We start from the raw sequence: 17,835 nt of genomic DNA on the forward strand, positions 1-17,835 counted from the left end.
CTTCAGCATTCAGTGGACATTGGCTCAGAACAGCCTGGACAGCCCAGGCAGTTTTTTAACAGAAATGGATTGATTTATTTATTTATTTAAAGATTTAATTTATTTATTTGACAGACAGAGATCACAAGTAGGCAGAGAGGTAGGCAGAGAGAGAGAGAGAGAGGAGGAATCAGGCTCCCTGCTGAGCAGAGAGCCGGATGTGGGACTCAATCCCGGGACCCCAAGATCATGACCTGAGCAGCTTAACCCACTGAGCCACCCAGGCGCCCAACAGAGATGGATTTAAATGCTCCTTACTGAGCAGTGCTTCTCACATGTGAGTGTACCCCAGAATCATCTGGAAGGCTCATGAAAACAAGGTTACCGATTCAGTAGGGCTGAGAATCCGTCTCTCTGATTCAGTTCCCAGAGACTGCTGGAGCTGCTCATCTGGGGACCAGGCTTGGAGAACCACTGGCATAGACAATACCATTAAAACTCTGTGCTCAATGAGTTAAGCCTCTGCCTTCGGCTCAGGTCATGATCTCAGGGTCCTGGGACTGAGCCCCACATCGGGTTCTCTGCTCAGTGGGGAGCCTGCTTCCCCCTCCCTCTGCCAGCCTCTCTGCCTACTTGTGATCCCTCTCTGTGTCAAATGAATGAATAAAATCTTTAAAAAAACATAACAAAACTCTGTGTTGAGAAACATCATTTTGCCAGGGAGTGCTCTGAAAAAAAGCTATTGTTAGGGTCATGGGCACGAATTCATTTTAATGGTGCTTTTGGGTGTTCTGAGGGAATTCTGAACAATGGCTAAGCCAGTGGAATCCACGGGTCTACAGATTAGCCTGTTTGCTGTGGTCAGTCAATTTGACAAAATAATTATTTGAGTTCACAGTCACTGTCAATTTCAGACTAAGCCCATTTGTACACTAAACCAACAGGACTCATACTTCACCTTGCTTGAGAATCCCATGGCAGGTTAGTTTAAAAAGAGATTATGGGGCTCAGCCCCCAGAATTCCAAATTTCTGGGATTGGGTAAATTTGCATTATGTAGGGGCTCTCCAAGCTCTGTGTTTGGCAAGAAAGAGAAAACCGAGGTGAGGGGAGGGAGGCTCTGCAGGGCCTTTCCCACGAAACTTTGCAGTTAGCCTTTCACTCAACATAATTCAAGCTCAGCAAAGTGGTTTTGGCCTTCAACCCAATCTACTAAAATAAGATTTTATTACCTCTAATAAACTACCTGACTTTATCTTTTTTGTATACAAAAGAGAACATGTAACATTTTTCTCATTTAACTTCTATAGTACTTTTTCATGGGCTTATTTGAGGACCTGGTTACAAAGCATAATTTATAGAGTTTGCCAAATATTTACAACCTGCACGAAGTATAATAAGCAGTCTGGAAATTGTCTAAATTCAGTCCAAATCTTTGCATTTTGAACCTCATAAAAACAGCTTATTTTTGTAATCAAAGGAAAATTCAACTTAGTATAAAATAACACACTTATTTTTGGGGATTTTAAATGAGGGCTGCATTTCCATCTTATGTACAGTGACTCTGTGATTTCAGTTTGCTGTGCAGCGCCAGCTGTAACTTAATGAAAGACATCTGAACTCCCTTCAACAAGCCAGAGACATAATCCTTCCAAGCTGGTTGCATTCTGAGAGAGAAAAAAATGCAGTAGAGAAACCGAGTTGCTTTTCTAACTAAGGAATGCAGTCACAATGTTCCATGTTATTTGCAAAGAGATGAGGATGAGCCAGGAAAGAAAAAAAAAGTATTATTACAGATCAGAAAAAGATTGGAAAATATCTTCTTCACGTGACTGCTTTTATTCCCAGGCACGTTAAGCTGCATATCTGAGTCACCTATTACCGAAAGGCACATATGTTTGAGGAAGAAATGCCAAGATCCGTTGGCCAAACCTTTTAACTGAGGGTTAAGGAGAGGGGAAGAAAGCTAAATTTTCTAACTGGAATGACAGGAAGGATTTAGGCAAGCATAAAAATAATGATCCAAGCTGGAAAGAGGAAAGATACCAGGTGAAAACCTCCAGTCTTGATTCGCAACAACAGTCCCCTTGTCTCCTGCAGTGACTCTAAAAATAACATCAAGGAATCCTAGACCTTCGGACTATCAGTACATCACATTTTCTGCGGCTTGTGGTCTAAAAAGCATTTTCCGAAATTTCCTTAGAGCTAAACGGTACGAAACTGGAGGTTATAGCAAGAGGGACCATATCTATCTATCTATCTATAGAATGATAGATATATAAATAGATCGATTGATCACCCGGGTTAGAATTTATCAATTCTGTTTATAGAAAGATCTCAGTGAAGCGGGTATTTATTAAGCACCTACTAAAAGTTGGGCACAACCATTCCAGATGTTGGGAATACAGCAGGCACAGGACATTGCCCTCATGTCAGCAGAGGAAGGGACTAAATGAATAAATGCTATGTAGCGATCAATGCTATGAAGATAATACAGCAGGATAAGGAGTGAGGGTGAACCATGGGGTGGCAAGATGTGGAGCTGAGGCGATATTCCCGCAGAGAGGTGAGAAACGGGAGAGAGAAAGCAGTATGTGTTAAAAGCATCCCTCCAGCTGCTATTTTGAGAACAGACTCAAAGGGACCAGGCCAAGGCAGAGAATCCAGTGAGGGGAGACAGGATACGGGCTTGGATCATGCTATAGTCATGGTGATGGTGAGAAGCAGCTAGATTCTTGAGACAAGGGTGTGTGTCGACAATGGGCTGACACGGGAGACAAGGAAGGCGTCCATGGTCTCAGCTGCTGGTGTGGACCGTGGGTGAAGGGTCTAGATTTGGACGTAAGTTTACAATACCAGTCAACATTTATTTTGTAGGGGAGAACAAGTGCAGAACTGAGATCAAATTTCTAAAGAGGTATAGCCGCAAGGCAACCTCTTAACTCAAAGCAGAGAAGGCAGCTAGAGAAAACTCAAGCCGAGCTATAAAGATGTTTTTTTTATATCTGTGTCCTCTTCTATGGAAGAAAAGCACAACCCTATTTTCACGTCATACATACTGGACAATATTTTGCATTTATTTGAAACCTCAACTCTGAGAAATTCAGATACTACATAAAAAATACTATGTATTGATTCTTAAAAATACCACTTGAAATAAGAAAAAAAAAATATCGGAGACCCCCTTGGGGAACAGGAAGAACAAAGAACATGAAATGTCTTGCTCAAAGTCAGGAAAGGTTCCTCTTCTGTGTGAAAGCTGGTTCTCCAGGGAGAGCCCACAAAGCTGAAAGTTGGCCCATTTGCCTGGATGAAAGGTTTGGTAAAGTTGTGTTTTGCTTTCTTTGTTTTGTTTTGTTTCCCCCAGAATGGGCAGATCATCAGTGTCAGAAGAACCCAGGAATTAAGAAGAGGTTCAGGAATCTCATAGGATAAATATTCCCAAGCAACTTCTCTACTAGAAACTCTCTCGGTTTCTCTCTCACTGGTTTGACCAGTAATTGTCAGATGTTCACACAACAAGCAAAACTCTCTGACCACCCAGGGGGGGATGCTGAATGAACAGCAAGGTACTGTCCAGGTATGTTGAGACCCTTGGTTCTTACTTTGCATGCTTACTACGAGTTACTCATGTTTGTTACCAAACCTGTTTTGTCTGTTGCAATTTGAAAATTTTATGAACTGGGACGCCTGGGTGGCTCAGTTGGTTAAATGACTGACTCCAGATTTCTGCTCAGGTCATGATCTTGGGGTTAAGCCCCACATCAGGCTCCTTGCTCAGCCGGGAATCTGTTTATCTCCCTCTGCCTCTGCCCCTCTCCCCACTCATGCTCACACGCATGAGCGCTTGCTCCTCCTCTCAAATAAAGAGATAAATCCTTAAAGAAATAAAAATTATATGAACCCATGAAATACGTTTGTGGGAAGAAAGAGGGTTGTTGTTTCTCTAAGTTGGATATTTTGGAAAGATATCTTTAAAGGCAAGTTGCATCATGTGATTTTTTTTTTTTTTTCCTCAAACTGAGTGAACAAAACAACTACAGGATTAAGGAAAGAAGTCCTACAACTGTAGGATTCTGCCGTCCCATTGCTCCACGGGTTGTCTTTAAAAGCCTCACTTCAATGCAACCAAACCGGGCATTTGAGACCATGCTTCACAGGCCCGATAAAGGCAAAAATACTTCATGAAAATACTTCATCCCTGACCTGAAAAGATTGGCCAACTACTGAACCCCATTTATATGCAAGTGTTTAAGGTCTGCATGTGTTATTTAAGAAAAATAATGACTTTCTTTAAATGATTCTTGTGATAAATTGACCAGGAACGCAGGGAAGGAAGACGAGAGCAGTTAGCTTACCCTACGGTACCATGACTCTAGGCTTGTAGGTCGTACTTAGGCTGAAGTGGTACATAGAGTCGTAAGTGCCATTTTAGGGACACTGGGCTGTCTCCACATTTCTCACCTGACCTGACGTGAGTTGTGAGTTCTGCCATCATTCTGACCTGACGCCGTTACATCTGTGTGTGTTCTGTATAAATCCTCTCGCCTCCGTGGCCTGCGTGTTCTGGTAGGGATACGAACACATACGGAGGAACAGGAATAAAATGGAGGCGACAGGGAAAGTATCGTCCGTGCTGGAGGGAGTATTAGGATATGAATTAGCACAGGTAAGTTTTGAAATCAGGAAGCAGGCCAAATTACCCACATATATGTATACTCTATGAATAAGTTTTCCCAATGCCTTGGATAAAAACCATTTAAATGGGGCGCCTGGGTGGCTCAGTGGGTTAAGCCTCTGCCTTTGGCTCAGGTCATGATCCCAGAGTCCTGGGATTGAGCCCCGCATCAGGCTCTCTGCTCAGCAGGGAGCCTGCTTCCCTTCCTCTCTCTCTGCCTGCCTCTCTGCCTCCTTGTGATCTCTGTCTGTCAAATAAATAAATAAAATCTTAAAAAAAATGTATTTCTATTTTCCATAAAAATTATAGTTACAGGCGACACTAAAACAGAGTTAATTACTGAGATAATATGAAAGAATACCAGGAGACTTGTAGAGTAGGACCAGATAATGATGTATATCATTATACTAAACAATTACACAGAACTAGAGAACTGACTCAGTAGTAAAAGTGAAAACAAGTTTTTTCAATATCTCCTACTCTGTCAGTGGAAATGCTATTACGAGAAGAAACCTAAATCTTAACTTTCTGTCCTTACCCCTACTTCAAAGATACACATATCTACTATCTCCTAAGAAAGAGAGGTTTTGGAACATGGTTGTTAGATGAAATGGACTATGATTGATAGCACTAAACTCAGGAAAGCAAAAGGGTTATGAGATTTACTGGTCTGAGCCTTCTTTCCAGGACTGTACCTGCTCAGGGCATCAGGCAGGAGTATCTCATGGGATATGAGAAAGCCCGAGTGTGAGGCCAGACTCTGATCCACCTGCTGTGTAGTCTAACGTGAGTTCTTTTAACTCCTTGGCCTCACTGAAAAATGATGTGGTAGGAAGTCCTTCCTAAACTCCATTTCTGGCTCTCATATTCTGGGACCCTGGCATCATCAGGGCTAACACTCATCCAAGACTTTCAATGAGTGATCCTGCACTAACTAACCACTTCCCAGGCAGTAACTCACGCAATACTCATGACATGTCTAACAGCAGAGGCTTTGGTATTATTCCCATTTCACAGATGAAGGAAATGGGGCACTGAGAGGTCCGTTGTCTAAGTCATGCAGCTGCTAGTGGAAGAGCAAGGAATTGAACCCAGCCCACCTGGTCCCGAAGCCCAAGCATACGGCTTGTAACATGACGAGATGACAAAAGCCAGAAGACACAGGTCTACAGAATGGTCTTTTTGCAAAATTTGGGGCAGCTCAACATCTGTATCTGATTAACGGAGCTTTTTCTTTATGAGTGGTCAGCATGGACTTCTGGGATTCAATGTTGCTATGGTAAACGGCCACTAAAAAAGACCTCTGCAGCAAAGAGGCAGGCGTGAACTACAGAAAGCAGGAAAAATACACGTTTAGATCAGCAGGGTTCAAGGGACCAAACTGGCATCGATCTAAGCAAAATAATAAAAGAACTTGAAGGCTTTGAAATCTCTATTCTCCCAAAGCGAGGTAACTTGGAACAAGAGCACAAAACCAACAAAACCACCATGCGACAGAAACAAAGCCTCCCCTGTAATGTGGAGTATCCATTCCTGGCTCCAAAGTCGGAGTCCAGGAGCGGCTCGTACTTCCCTGCACATCTGAGTCATCTGCGGCAGGGAGCAGGAGGGGTCTTGTTAAAAAAGTGAAGATTTTGGATCTGTAGGTCTGGGTGGACCTCAGACTCCCAGGTGTAAGGAGCTCCAAGGCGAGACTGTGTCACTGGAATGTGGATCATCCTTTGTGAGTTGGGGGTAAAGAGCTTAGAGGATCTCAGAGTCTGCAGAACTCAATTCTGCCACCGGGTAGCTCTGGTTCACAGTCAAGTCTTCTAAGCTTGGTTCTGTCCAATGAGCCTATCTATACATTCTTGTCTAGTCTAAAACCCGGTACCTATAATGATGACTTTCTCATTCAATCCTACATGGAGTTTCTTCTGGTAGCATTAAACAGGAAAATGAAATGCCTCCCACAGCCCCCGCACCTGGGTCTCTGTAACAGGAGAATCAAGGCTCAGGCCTTCTCACGCCTGTTACAGAAAGATACTGAGAGCTCTGTGCAGAGCCACCCCCCAAAACAAATTTCTTGCAGAAAAGTGATTTATGTTTGAGGCTTTTTACTTTGGCCAAAAGCTCTTGGAGACTCACTTGCCAGGGCAATGGTACTCTGGGTACAGTATTAAAAGACAGATCATGACCCAATACTGTAATAACTTATAGGGGTGAGGGGGGGCGGAGCTTATATATCTTCACCATCTAGACCTATGCTATCCAGTATGGTAGCCATTAGCCACATGTAGCTATTGAGCACTTCAGATATAGCTAGGCTGAATTGAAAGTACATATCAGATCTTGGAGACATGCTATAAAAAGAACGTAAAATGTCATTAATTAATTTTACATGGGTTTTAAGTTAAAATGACAGTATTTAGGGTATACCATGAACAAACTGAATTTTACTGAAATTAATTTCACCTGCTCCTTCTTACTCTTTAAATGTGCCTGCTAGAAAGATTTAAATGATATCTGTGGCTTGATGGATATTTCTACTGGGCACTGCTGATCTAGTCCCTTGTAATTCAAACTGTGGTTCTCAGCCCAGCGGGATGAGTATCAGGAGCCTGGGAGGGAGAATTCTGTCGCCATCTCAGACCTATCGAATCACCATGTCCCTTTTAACAAAATCCCGCGATTCCTGTGCACCTTCTAGTGTGACAGGTGCTGCGCTAGTTTCTCCTACAATATATTCTCAGCCCTACTTGGATTCTTGGTATATTTAAGTGATAACACTCAAAGAGTACTGTGCTTGCTGAATCTTCAACACCAACATTCCACCGAGGCAATGGAAATATGTTTTTTAAATTTTAAATTAAAGCTATTACAATACAATAGTACTATATAAATCAGAATTATACATGACATATTAGGCCGACCACATATATACATATAGGAAGGGGAAAGAGAAAGGAGGTTTTTTCACTAAGGCTACCTTAGTTACTTCTGGATTTTCAGCCACCATATATGTGAAACTGATGTTCACCAGATCTGTGCCGCTGCAAACACAAACTATCCGCCCTTCCAGATCATTCTCTGACTTTCCAACAGCTTCGAGAGCGGCCAGGATTTTGGGATCCTGTGTAAATTACACAAATAGGAAAAAATTGTTAGAATGCAGAACATGGAGGGAACATGCTCATTTGATGTAAAAACACACAGAAGGACAAACGTTTTCTTTCTAACAAAAAATGCCCTGATATGCAGCATTATCCTTTTTTAAAAAAAAAATTTTACTGTGTTATGTTAATCACCATAAAATACATCATTGGTTTTTGATGCAGTGTTCTAAGATTCATTGTTTCTGTGCAACACCCAGTGCTCCGTGCACTACGTGCCCTCCATAATACCCACCACCAGGCCCCCCAACCCCTCATCCCAGTCCCCTCTAAAACCTTCCATTTGTTTCTCGGAGTCCACAGTCTCTCATGGTTTGTCTCCCCCTCTGGCTTCCCCCGATTCAGTTTTCTTTTTCTTCTCCCTTATGCTTCATAAGTAAGTGAAACCATATAATTGACTTTCTCTGCTTGACTTACTTCACTCAGCATGATCTCATCTAGTCCCATCCATGTCGATGCAAACGTTCGGTATTCAACCTTTCTGAATGTTGTGTAATATTCCATTGTATATATGGACCAGATCTTCTTTATCCATTTGTCTGTTGAAGGGCATCTTGGCTCTTTCCACAGTTTGGCAACTGTGGCCATTGCTGCTATGAACATTGGGGTACAGATGGCCCTTCTTTTCACTCCATCTGTATCTTTGGGGTAAATACCCAGGAGTGCAATACACAGAAGGACAAATGTTTTCTTTCTGTCAAAAAATGCCCTTATATGTAGCATTATTCTAAAACATGTAGAGGGAAAAGTTGCAATACTACACACTACCTGAACTCATTTGGTAAGAAAAGTATTCTAATATTACTGATTAAGAAAATTAGGTGCAAGGGTCTTTCTTTAGGTTCTTGGTTGCAGTTACAGGAGGACATGGAAGATGATAATGAGATGGAAAGGCTCTGACCTCAGGACCTGCTTGCGTCCACAGAGATCAAAGGGGCCTTTTAGCAGAGGACAGTCCCTGACGTCTCATGCCAATAAACACAGACATCCACACAGCCAGCAACCAATGGTTATTAAGAAATAAGATTGAGGGGTGCCTGGGTGGCTCAGTGGGTTAAAGCCTCTGCCTTCGGCTCAGGGCATGATCCCAGGGTCCTGGGATCGAGCCCCACATTGGGCTCTCTGCTCAGCAGAGAGCCTGCTTCCTTTCCTCTCTCTCTGCCTGCCTCTCTGTCTACTTGTGATCTCTGTCAAATAAATAAATAAAATCTTTAAAAAAAAAAAAAAAAAGATTTGAGTCTTTCAAGCAACCCGGACACAAAGGGTGAGCACGTTCATCTCCTAGAAGCCATGGCATCTTTATTTGGAATGAAGACAGTTTAAGTCTACCCTAATTAGCGCATAAAATAGCATCCTTGTCCTCCAAAAAACTCAGGAGGAAATGCCAACAGTTACACGGAAATTTTAACTAACATAAAAGAGGACAGCTTTGAAAAAAACACACAGAAACAAAATGAGGCACGCAATTTTGTTTTTCAACATCTAAAAACCTGCAGGGCTACTATGAAAAAGGGAATACATACTGTGCTTTAATATTCTAGAAAAAACCAGCTTCTAAACTCCCAGCACCACTATGCAAACAGCTTCTTATTCAAACAAGTCAATCACTGTGAAGAAGATTTATATGCTCTGTCATCTTTTTCTTCTCTCAGAGGCAAACGGAGCCTCCAAGGTGAGCCACTGTCTGCGTGCACAGGTGCACAAACATGGAACTAACCATGCCATTTAAATTGCCACATCAACCGCAGGCCAGAAGTGACTCACAGTTTGCTTAGGAAAAAAATGGCAGCAGAGGGAAGGGGCCCTTGGTGCATTAATTTCTGAGTTAAGGAAACTGTTTCTTTGATGCAAGCATCTTCTCTTTGAAAGGTGAGTAATGCTTCTCGCTTCTCATAGAACTGAATACAACGCAATCCAGACCACCCAATGGTTGTAGGTGAAAAGACTTCTAAACTGTGTGTTCTTCATTTGTGGCTGATGAGTTTGGGGCAGTAAAAGCTTAAATAACATCCCAGCACCCTTTTCCAAACTAAGTCAATCTGTGTTTAGAAGAAAAGCAAACACCAATCACGGGTACCTTGGGTGTGGCTCCCAATCGAATACTGTTGATGAGGGAACATTCTAGCACTTGTCCTTCCTGGAAAGAGAGAATATAATACAGCAGTGAGCTGAAATCCTGCCAGACCTGCGGCACAGATGGGTGATGCAATTTTGAAGGCAATGCCGATGACAGGAAGGTAGAGAGGGAGAAAAAAACAAAGGATGGTCATTGAGATACCCAATAATCAGAAATGGTTGTGACCCCACACAGTCCATCCACTTCAGATATACTTGTCTATGTGGATGCAGGTCTGAATAATTATTTATGTTTATAAAGTGCTGTTATCTTATGCATATAATACTGTGGCTAGAGTAAGACAGCATTAAATGTGTGCGTGTACATGTAATATTAAGGGAGTACCATGCTTTTGTAGGATTCCAATTCTACTTCCTTAAACTCAGTTCAAAGATCCATTTAATGTGTGCGCTGGCTCTGTATTGAATGAAGTCCCGGAGTGTAACAAGATGAACACGCTCTTAATGCAGCTCTGAGACTCAGCTTGAAACTCTCTTCTTCTAGGAAACCTTCCTAATTCCCAAGATTAAATCAGATCTGCCAGTTTTAACTCTTGTAACAACCCAACCTCTTTCACAACATTCAATGACTGTATCTTTTTTTTTTTTTTTTTTTTTTTTTGGAATGCCTCCTTCTTCTCCTAGATTGGTATTTATGAGGTCTAGGGCAGTATCTCCAATGCCTGCCATAGGGGAGCACGTTTTTAAAATCTTGAATAAATAAGTAAGTGTAGGGGTCCATGCCCTTAAGAGGCCTTCTGCCTACTCGTTGAGAAATATAGTGGTTTAAATCGGACGGCAGGAAAGAACAACTTGCCTACCTTGCCTTCACTCCTCCAGGTCAGAAAGAAGCCAAATTCATCCACTTTGAAGAGGCAGTTGGGTTCAAACACAAAGGATTCCTGTTAAAAAAGCAATGTGTTGATCTGTATGACTCAGCCCCGTTTTGAATCTAATAGAAATGCAAATATCTTTTAAGTCTCTAAATGAGGGAAAATGAGAAATCAGCCTTTTGCATCCTAAATCTAATGACCACATTTCCTAGTATGGAATAGTTTCATCTTAAAACCTCTTTGCATTCACTTCTGTATTGAAAGCCTGATCAACTTTATGCAGCATTTCCCTCTAGAGTAGCTTTAAGGACAAAACACACTGATGTCTTGTAGGTCATAGAAAACAAAGTTCTTCCAAGACCTGGAAGGAAGGACTCCCAGATTCCAGCCAACTGGTCTCCCTCCACAAAAGAACAATTGTTGCCTATATTTAATATAATGTAAAAAATCAGATTTTTAAAAAGTCACTGATTTTGTCTACATCTTTCTGCATTCAGATGTTTACTCAGAAAATTTCCGAGATTTTTGTTTTTACATTCAACCTCATGTGGTATCCTCTAAACCAGGACTCGAGCAGGATTTTGAGCTAAGCAAGGTATAATCCTTGGACCAACAGCATCATCTGGGAGCTTGACTCAACTGTGGAATCTAGGGATCCAGCCCAGATGAACGGAACCAGAGTCTCTGGGAGCACGACCCAGAAATCTGCATTCCAGCAACCCCTCCAGGTGATTCTAAGGCATGCTAAAGTTTGAGAACTACTGCTGTGGTCTTAGAAACCAGAAACTCTGTTGAAACTTAGAGAATCAAAATTTGCATCAAGAAGGGATGTTAGGGGGCACCTGGGTGGCTCAGTGGGTTAAGCCTCTGCCTTCAGCTCTGGTCATGATCTCAGGGTCTTGGGATGGAGCCCCACATCGGGCTCCCTGCTCTGCGGGAAGCCTGCTTCTCCCTCTCGTGTTCCCTCTTTCATTATTGCTTTCTCTCTCTCTCTCTCTGTCAAATAAATAAATAAAATCTAAAAAAGAAGAAGAAGAAGAAGAAGGAGAAGGAGGAATGTTAAGCCCCATAAGCAGAGGTTTGGGACAGCTATGCTGTACTTTCCGAGATATTTCTGGTCTTTAGAAGGAAAGTACCATTGTGCTTAAGAGCACAAGGTAAATTCTGCATCGGTGAAAGAAAAAGTGTATTCAGGAAATGAACCCGGATGCCCTCTGTCCTCTGATGGTATTGCACCAAGCCTTGGCACTCCTGCATCAACAAATCCACACTTCCTTCTCAGGATGTAAAGAAGTCATCTTCCTTGATACTTAGGGGGCCAACAATAGGGAGCCTGTCTACCACATGTGGATCAGGGCAGTGATTTAAAACAAAGAGTAATTAAGACTTTAAGGGTAGTTCAGACTTATAGTTTCACCCATCAAAACATATCTTTCTAAATTTCAGGCAAACAGCAGCATTCATCAAGGTAAAGCCAATGTCAAGAGGCTGGGCTACCATAAGGTGTCAGGATTGAGAGTCCCTGGGGCCTGGAACAAAGCCAGCCTTCAAATTTGTTTGGGGAGTCTTTTGACAGGTGAAGAATATCATACATATTTCAACTGTGTACCAGATGCATGACAAGCACTGCAAATAGAGCAATGAAAAATACAAAGAATGGGGGCATGGTATGACCTTTGCCTTTGGAAACAAAACCCAGTTCTGCCATTTGTTTTTTATCATCTCCTAGAAAAGCCCTTCTAAGTCTCCGAATCCTTATCTAATGGAGGTATTTACACATATGTTTCAGGCTTGTAGGAATTCCGTGAATTGATAAATATAAAGTGTTTGGCACACAGTTACAATTCAGTGAGTGGTAGCTACTATCAGCAATGAATGGCTCAAATATGCATTTGTGATAACAGATTACTAACAACATGACATTGCCAGTATTTGACCCACAAAGATGGCCCTTTTGGATGGTTCAAGTTTTTTGAAAAGGCTTGTCCCAGAAGCTCACACTCTAGATGGGTCTTAGACAATGGGTAGTAGTTATCCAGGTGAAACAACACACTGAGCAGAGGGAGAAGCCTTTGCAAGGACATGTACACCTGACCTGACATTGGGAACTTTGGAGAAATTGGTGTGGTCAGAACATCTCAAGGGAAGAGCAGCAAAGACTGGACCCATGAATAGGGCTAGATCAGAAGGGTGCTGCATGCCACACAAAAGGTATTAAACTTGACCAAAAGGCCACAGGGAGTCTTGTTATCATTACTGATAGAGACACAAGAATTACTAACTAAAATATGAGAATTAACACATTTTAGAAGATTTCCCAAGCAGTATCTTAATGGCGGTACAGAATTCTGGTGCATAATATTCAAACTTCTGTCCTAATATGGCATTTGCAGAGTAGACCCACAGTGAATCAGCTACCATCGCTATTACGTATTTATGTGCACCCTCTCCTTTTCCAAATAAGGATTTGAAATGATCCATGAAATATACATGATAAATAAGAATGGTTTTACAACTTACTTCGAGGTGGAACTTTCAGTTCCTTGGCCTCCTTAACTGTAATGATTTCTCTTTCTTTCTCTGTCAGTTACAAAGTACCCCCAGGGCTGATCACCACCACCTTGAAATTTCAATTCCTAATGTCCCACTCTTGGACCACATCACCAGATCTCTCTAGTCCCTACCTCGACAGTACCCATTCTCCTATATCCATTTGACTTCAAAACTTCTTATTTGTTAACCTTGCTGATCACTCACTGTCCACCAGACTTCTCCCTCCTTTTACTTCCACCCTTGTCTAGCTTATTTCCATGGTCCTGTATCACAGTCATTCTCTCACTGATACCCTCAATCCCCTAACCTCATTTCTGATTTCTTAGTCACAGAGCCAAGTCCATCTTATCCATATTTTATCACTGAAACTGATGAAGAAAATCACAGAACTGGATTGACAAGCTTGAGTTGACATTCATGATCACAAACGTCACATGAATAGTCAGCAATGACTTCCAGACTTAATAATTCTTTATTAAAAGTTTCCCAGCCCTATGAAAGGACTATTTCATGGCTTCTTCTCAAACTCCTTTAGTTCCAGCAATTACAATGCTTCACTGAGTAAAGAAAACCCATCCAATGAGAACCTCTCTCCTTCTTCCCTCCTCATGAAGCGTACTTTCTCTGAACAGAGAGAGGTCCACCTACCCTCTGCCATTTCTGCTCCAGATGCAATCCTCCTTCACTCATACAAGGACTGCTGTCTTTCATTCATCACCATCCAACACACATCAGCTTTTCATTTCTCTACTGGCTCCTTCCTGGCAGCACACACACGTGCTAGCTGTCCCCACTTCTTCTTTCACTTATTACCCTATGTCTCTGATCCCCTTTAGGGTATATCTTGAAAAATTTGCCCATATTCACTGCCTGTACTACCTCTCCTCCATACTATCTTTGATCTTCCATCTGCCTTCCATTCCTGTCTGCCTCTCTAATTTCTTTGGCCGGGTTTACCATGGCTTTCATGTAGCCAAATGCCACCCACATATTCTTTTTCTAATCTGATTTGATCTCTGAATGGTAGACTATTCCCTCCTTCTTGAAACACTCTGCCACATTGGTTGCATACCATTCCTTTAGTCTCTCTTCCTTCTATACTCAGCTTCTACATGCTTTCCAGGACTTGGTTCTGAGAATTCTCATGGCCACGATGTTCCTAGATCTCCTTTAACCCCCTGGTTTCAAGACCATCTATTTCTTGAAGACTCCCAAATTTATAACAGCATCCCAGTCCTCTCTGAATTCCAAACTTTACTCTCTATTTGACATCTCCACTCAGATGTCTCCAAATTAAATGCCCATAACAGAATGCTTTATTCCCTAGCCTCTCTCTAAGCCTTTCCAGCATTAAGACATTAAGTTCAAATAATGTCCCCTGTATCTACTGATTTATGGAAACTGAGTCATCCTTGACTTTCCCCTCTCACTTCCATTAATGAGTCTCCTTCATATTTCATGTATATACATTTTTCTCCATCTCACCACCACTTTGATCCAAACCATCATCATTACGCCCAAGTACTGATCTTTTCACCTCTATTCGTTCTTCCTACAGCAGCCAGATGGACTCTTTAAACTTTTCATCAGTTCATTAAAACCGTTCAGTGGATTCCTGCATTAATTAGGGTAAAACCTACTCCTTACCAAACGTTCTAGACAAACTGGATCCTTTGGACCGTATATCCTGCCATTTTCCATTGCTTTCCTTCTTCTTCACTATAGCCATGGGAACTCTTTTTCTTGAACTCCAGTTCTTTCCAGCCTCAGGGCCTTTGTGCTTGTACCTTCTCCCTCCCAGAAATCCTTTCCTTCTGCCCTGGGCATAGCTGGCTCCTCTTCACCCTAGGGACCTTGCCTTAACTTATCTTCAGAGGGGCTTCCCTAACCTCCTTAAAGTGTATCTCATCTTTTATTTTCTATTACAGTATCTTGATTATTTCCTTGCCTGCTCCAATCACAGTCTGTGATTATAGTGATCGGTTGATTGTCTGGCTTTCACACCAGAGTGTAACATCTACGAGGGCAGGGTCCTTGAGAGATTCTTATTCATACCTGCATTCTAAGTGCCTAGCACAGCAAAAGCACCCTGAAACCAAATTCATGTACTAAAAAAAAAAAAAAAAAAATCAGTGAACACATGATCTCATGTTTCAAATAAAATAGTTTTCAGCAGGCCAGTCTATAAAAGAGATAAACAAGAAATTACTTGAATTGAGGGGGTTGTAGCAAGCCCGGAACCCATCACGGTCAGTCCTTGGAAGGCTGCCATGGACAGATGCACAAATCCAAGGGCACTGCATTGAGGCTCTCTGCCTGGCACGGGGCTCCTGTTTTAAATTCATACGAGCTCATCTCAGAGTTTTGGTGTCTCTTTGAGGCACCTCCTGGAAACTCCCTTGGACCAGGAGCACTGATTGAGTGCCCTTCAAAGAAATCATTTTCAAAACAGGACAAGGAATGTGGACAAGGAGAAGACAAGAAAGACAGTAAAGTAAAATAAGCTTAAAATTAAAGGTCCAGAAAGGCTTGTCATAGGATCCTAAACAGTTAATAGAAGATACCAATTTGGCTCTGGGCTCCCTAGCAACAAAAGCAAAAAGGACAAAAAACAGTATTGACAGGAACCTGTAGAGTTCACAGATAAAAACACTTTGGGGGTCAGGAGAGGGAGTTGCCAGAAAAGAAATTCTCTATGGGAAGCTCCAAGAAGCTCTGACCAATGCTACAGACAAAGTTCCCAGTAAAGAAGCCCACAGTAATGTCGTCCACTCTGGCCACAAGTTTTGCAGACTAAACGTTTTCAAACTACCCATAACAGTCAAAAAACAAAGCCGAGGAGCATGAAGCAATCGTTTGAAAGGAATGGAAACTCAATCTCTTTGTTTGTCTCCACTCCCAGGAACACACAGAAGGACCCGGCCCTCGGGGTGAGCAAATATACAGTCCTTAGTCTTTTTTCCCTACCAGCAGTGTTAAATTTCACACGGATACCTACTGACCACAATGTGGGGCGTGGCCCCATGACCTGGCAGAGGCAGTTCTACCCTCACTCCCCTTCTCAAGAAGAACTTGCCTCCAGACTTTCAGCATGGCTGTGGAGGTCATGAAAGGAAGCCAGCTTCTTTCTCCTCTGCCAATCTGTTTGTTCTGCAGTTAGCAAATGGGAATGGGATTCTCTAGTAAGGAAACAAACCATAACAGAACTTCCTCCAGGGAGCTCAGAGTTTCAGTTCTCACAGGATTCTGTTAAAATTCGACACAGTTACACCTTAGAGCTCAAGGACTGGCTAACTCCTCCAGCCAAGCTCACTCTTTGCCCTCAAGCCACTGGGAGAGACAGGATGAAAGGTACAGCAGTTCCTTTGGCGAGACTGTGGACAAGCGGGGGACCGGGGTGGGGCACGCTGTTTGAGAGGCAAGAAGAATCACTTTTTCTGGAGTCACTATAGCTAGAAACTTTCTCTGCCTCAAGGATCCCTGCTTTGAAAGGCCTGTGCCGCGATGGGCTTCCCGAGCACTTCCCTCATTTCATCAAGGATAGAGTATATTTAAAAGCCGTGTGTCTCAACATTATTTCTAGCCTATTTTTCCCACTTAACACATGCCACTGCAGCATTATTCAGTATCACGACCTAGCTTTCAAAGATTCAAGTCACTTTCAAAATGACATAGATTAGGGGCGCCTGGGTGACTCAGTGGGTTAAGCATCTGCATTCAGCTCAGGTCATGATCTCAGGGTCCTGAGATCAAGCCCCACGTCAGACTCTCGGCTCAGCAGTAAGTCTGCTTCTCCCTCCTCCTCTGTCCTTCTGCCCACTTGTGCTCTCTCTCTCTCAAATAAATAAATCTTTAAAAAGTATGACATAGATTAAGATATTTTTCCTTTGTTTCAAGTTTAAAAGTCTTTTGGTTAAACAAAATTTAAGCCCATTTCTTATAAGGAATGGCAGAAGTCTGGGTAGGGGGAGTACTCTGGAGGACGCAGTATTCCCAGGGGGTTTCTAGACAGCAGGTGATTGCGTTTATTTTGCTTGTGTTTTTTCTTACCTTTGCTCTCCTGCCTCTCGATCACCATCATGTTTACCTAGGCAAAATGCTATACCTTTCTACTGTGGGGTCTGTATCATCAAACAGGGAAAGGTCAAGTCTTACCACCAGCCAGGGATAGGGATTTTGGATTGGCTAATTAATGTATCAACTCCACTTTATTTAAACATTAGTCACTTGTGATTGATGGTAGATTGGGAGACACAGAAAAGTGAGATGGGGGTGGGGGACGATCTCATTCCAGCAGAAGTCCCCTACTTTCGGAGGAGGAAGAGGACCCTCATAGAAGGTGGTGCTGGGGGAGACCTGGGTGGCTCAGTCAGCTAAGTGTTTGCCTTTGGCTTGGGTCATGATTCCAAGATCCTGGGATCTAGTCCCACATTGGGCTCCTTGCTCAGCAAGAAGCCCGCTTCTCCCTTCGCCTGCCTCTCCCCCTGCTTGTACTCTCTCTCTGACAAATAAATAAATAAAATCTT

The 17,835-nt window shown here is 42.5% G+C and overlaps 1 protein-coding gene across 5 annotated transcripts in view; it reads right to left on the reverse strand.

Moving 5' to 3' along the window:
• PLCB4 (phospholipase C beta 4) overlaps positions 1-17,835 on the reverse strand; it is a 409,496-nt gene that overhangs the window by 117,992 nt on the left and 273,669 nt on the right. For all 5 annotated transcript variants that reach the window (XM_059406549.1, XM_059406552.1, XM_059406553.1 and 2 more), the window contains exons 5-7: positions 10,745-10,825; positions 9,886-9,945; positions 7,625-7,768 (exon numbers count right to left, since the gene is read on the reverse strand). In XM_059406549.1, coding sequence (XP_059262532.1) covers positions 7,625-7,768; positions 9,886-9,945; positions 10,745-10,825 — 285 coding nt within the window. The remainder of the gene's footprint in view (positions 1-7,624; positions 7,769-9,885; positions 9,946-10,744; positions 10,826-17,835) is intronic.

This window comes from Mustela nigripes, chromosome 7 (genome assembly GCF_022355385.1).
Source record: "Mustela nigripes isolate SB6536 chromosome 7, MUSNIG.SB6536, whole genome shotgun sequence".
NCBI classification, from domain to species: Eukaryota; Metazoa; Chordata; class Mammalia; order Carnivora; family Mustelidae; genus Mustela; species Mustela nigripes.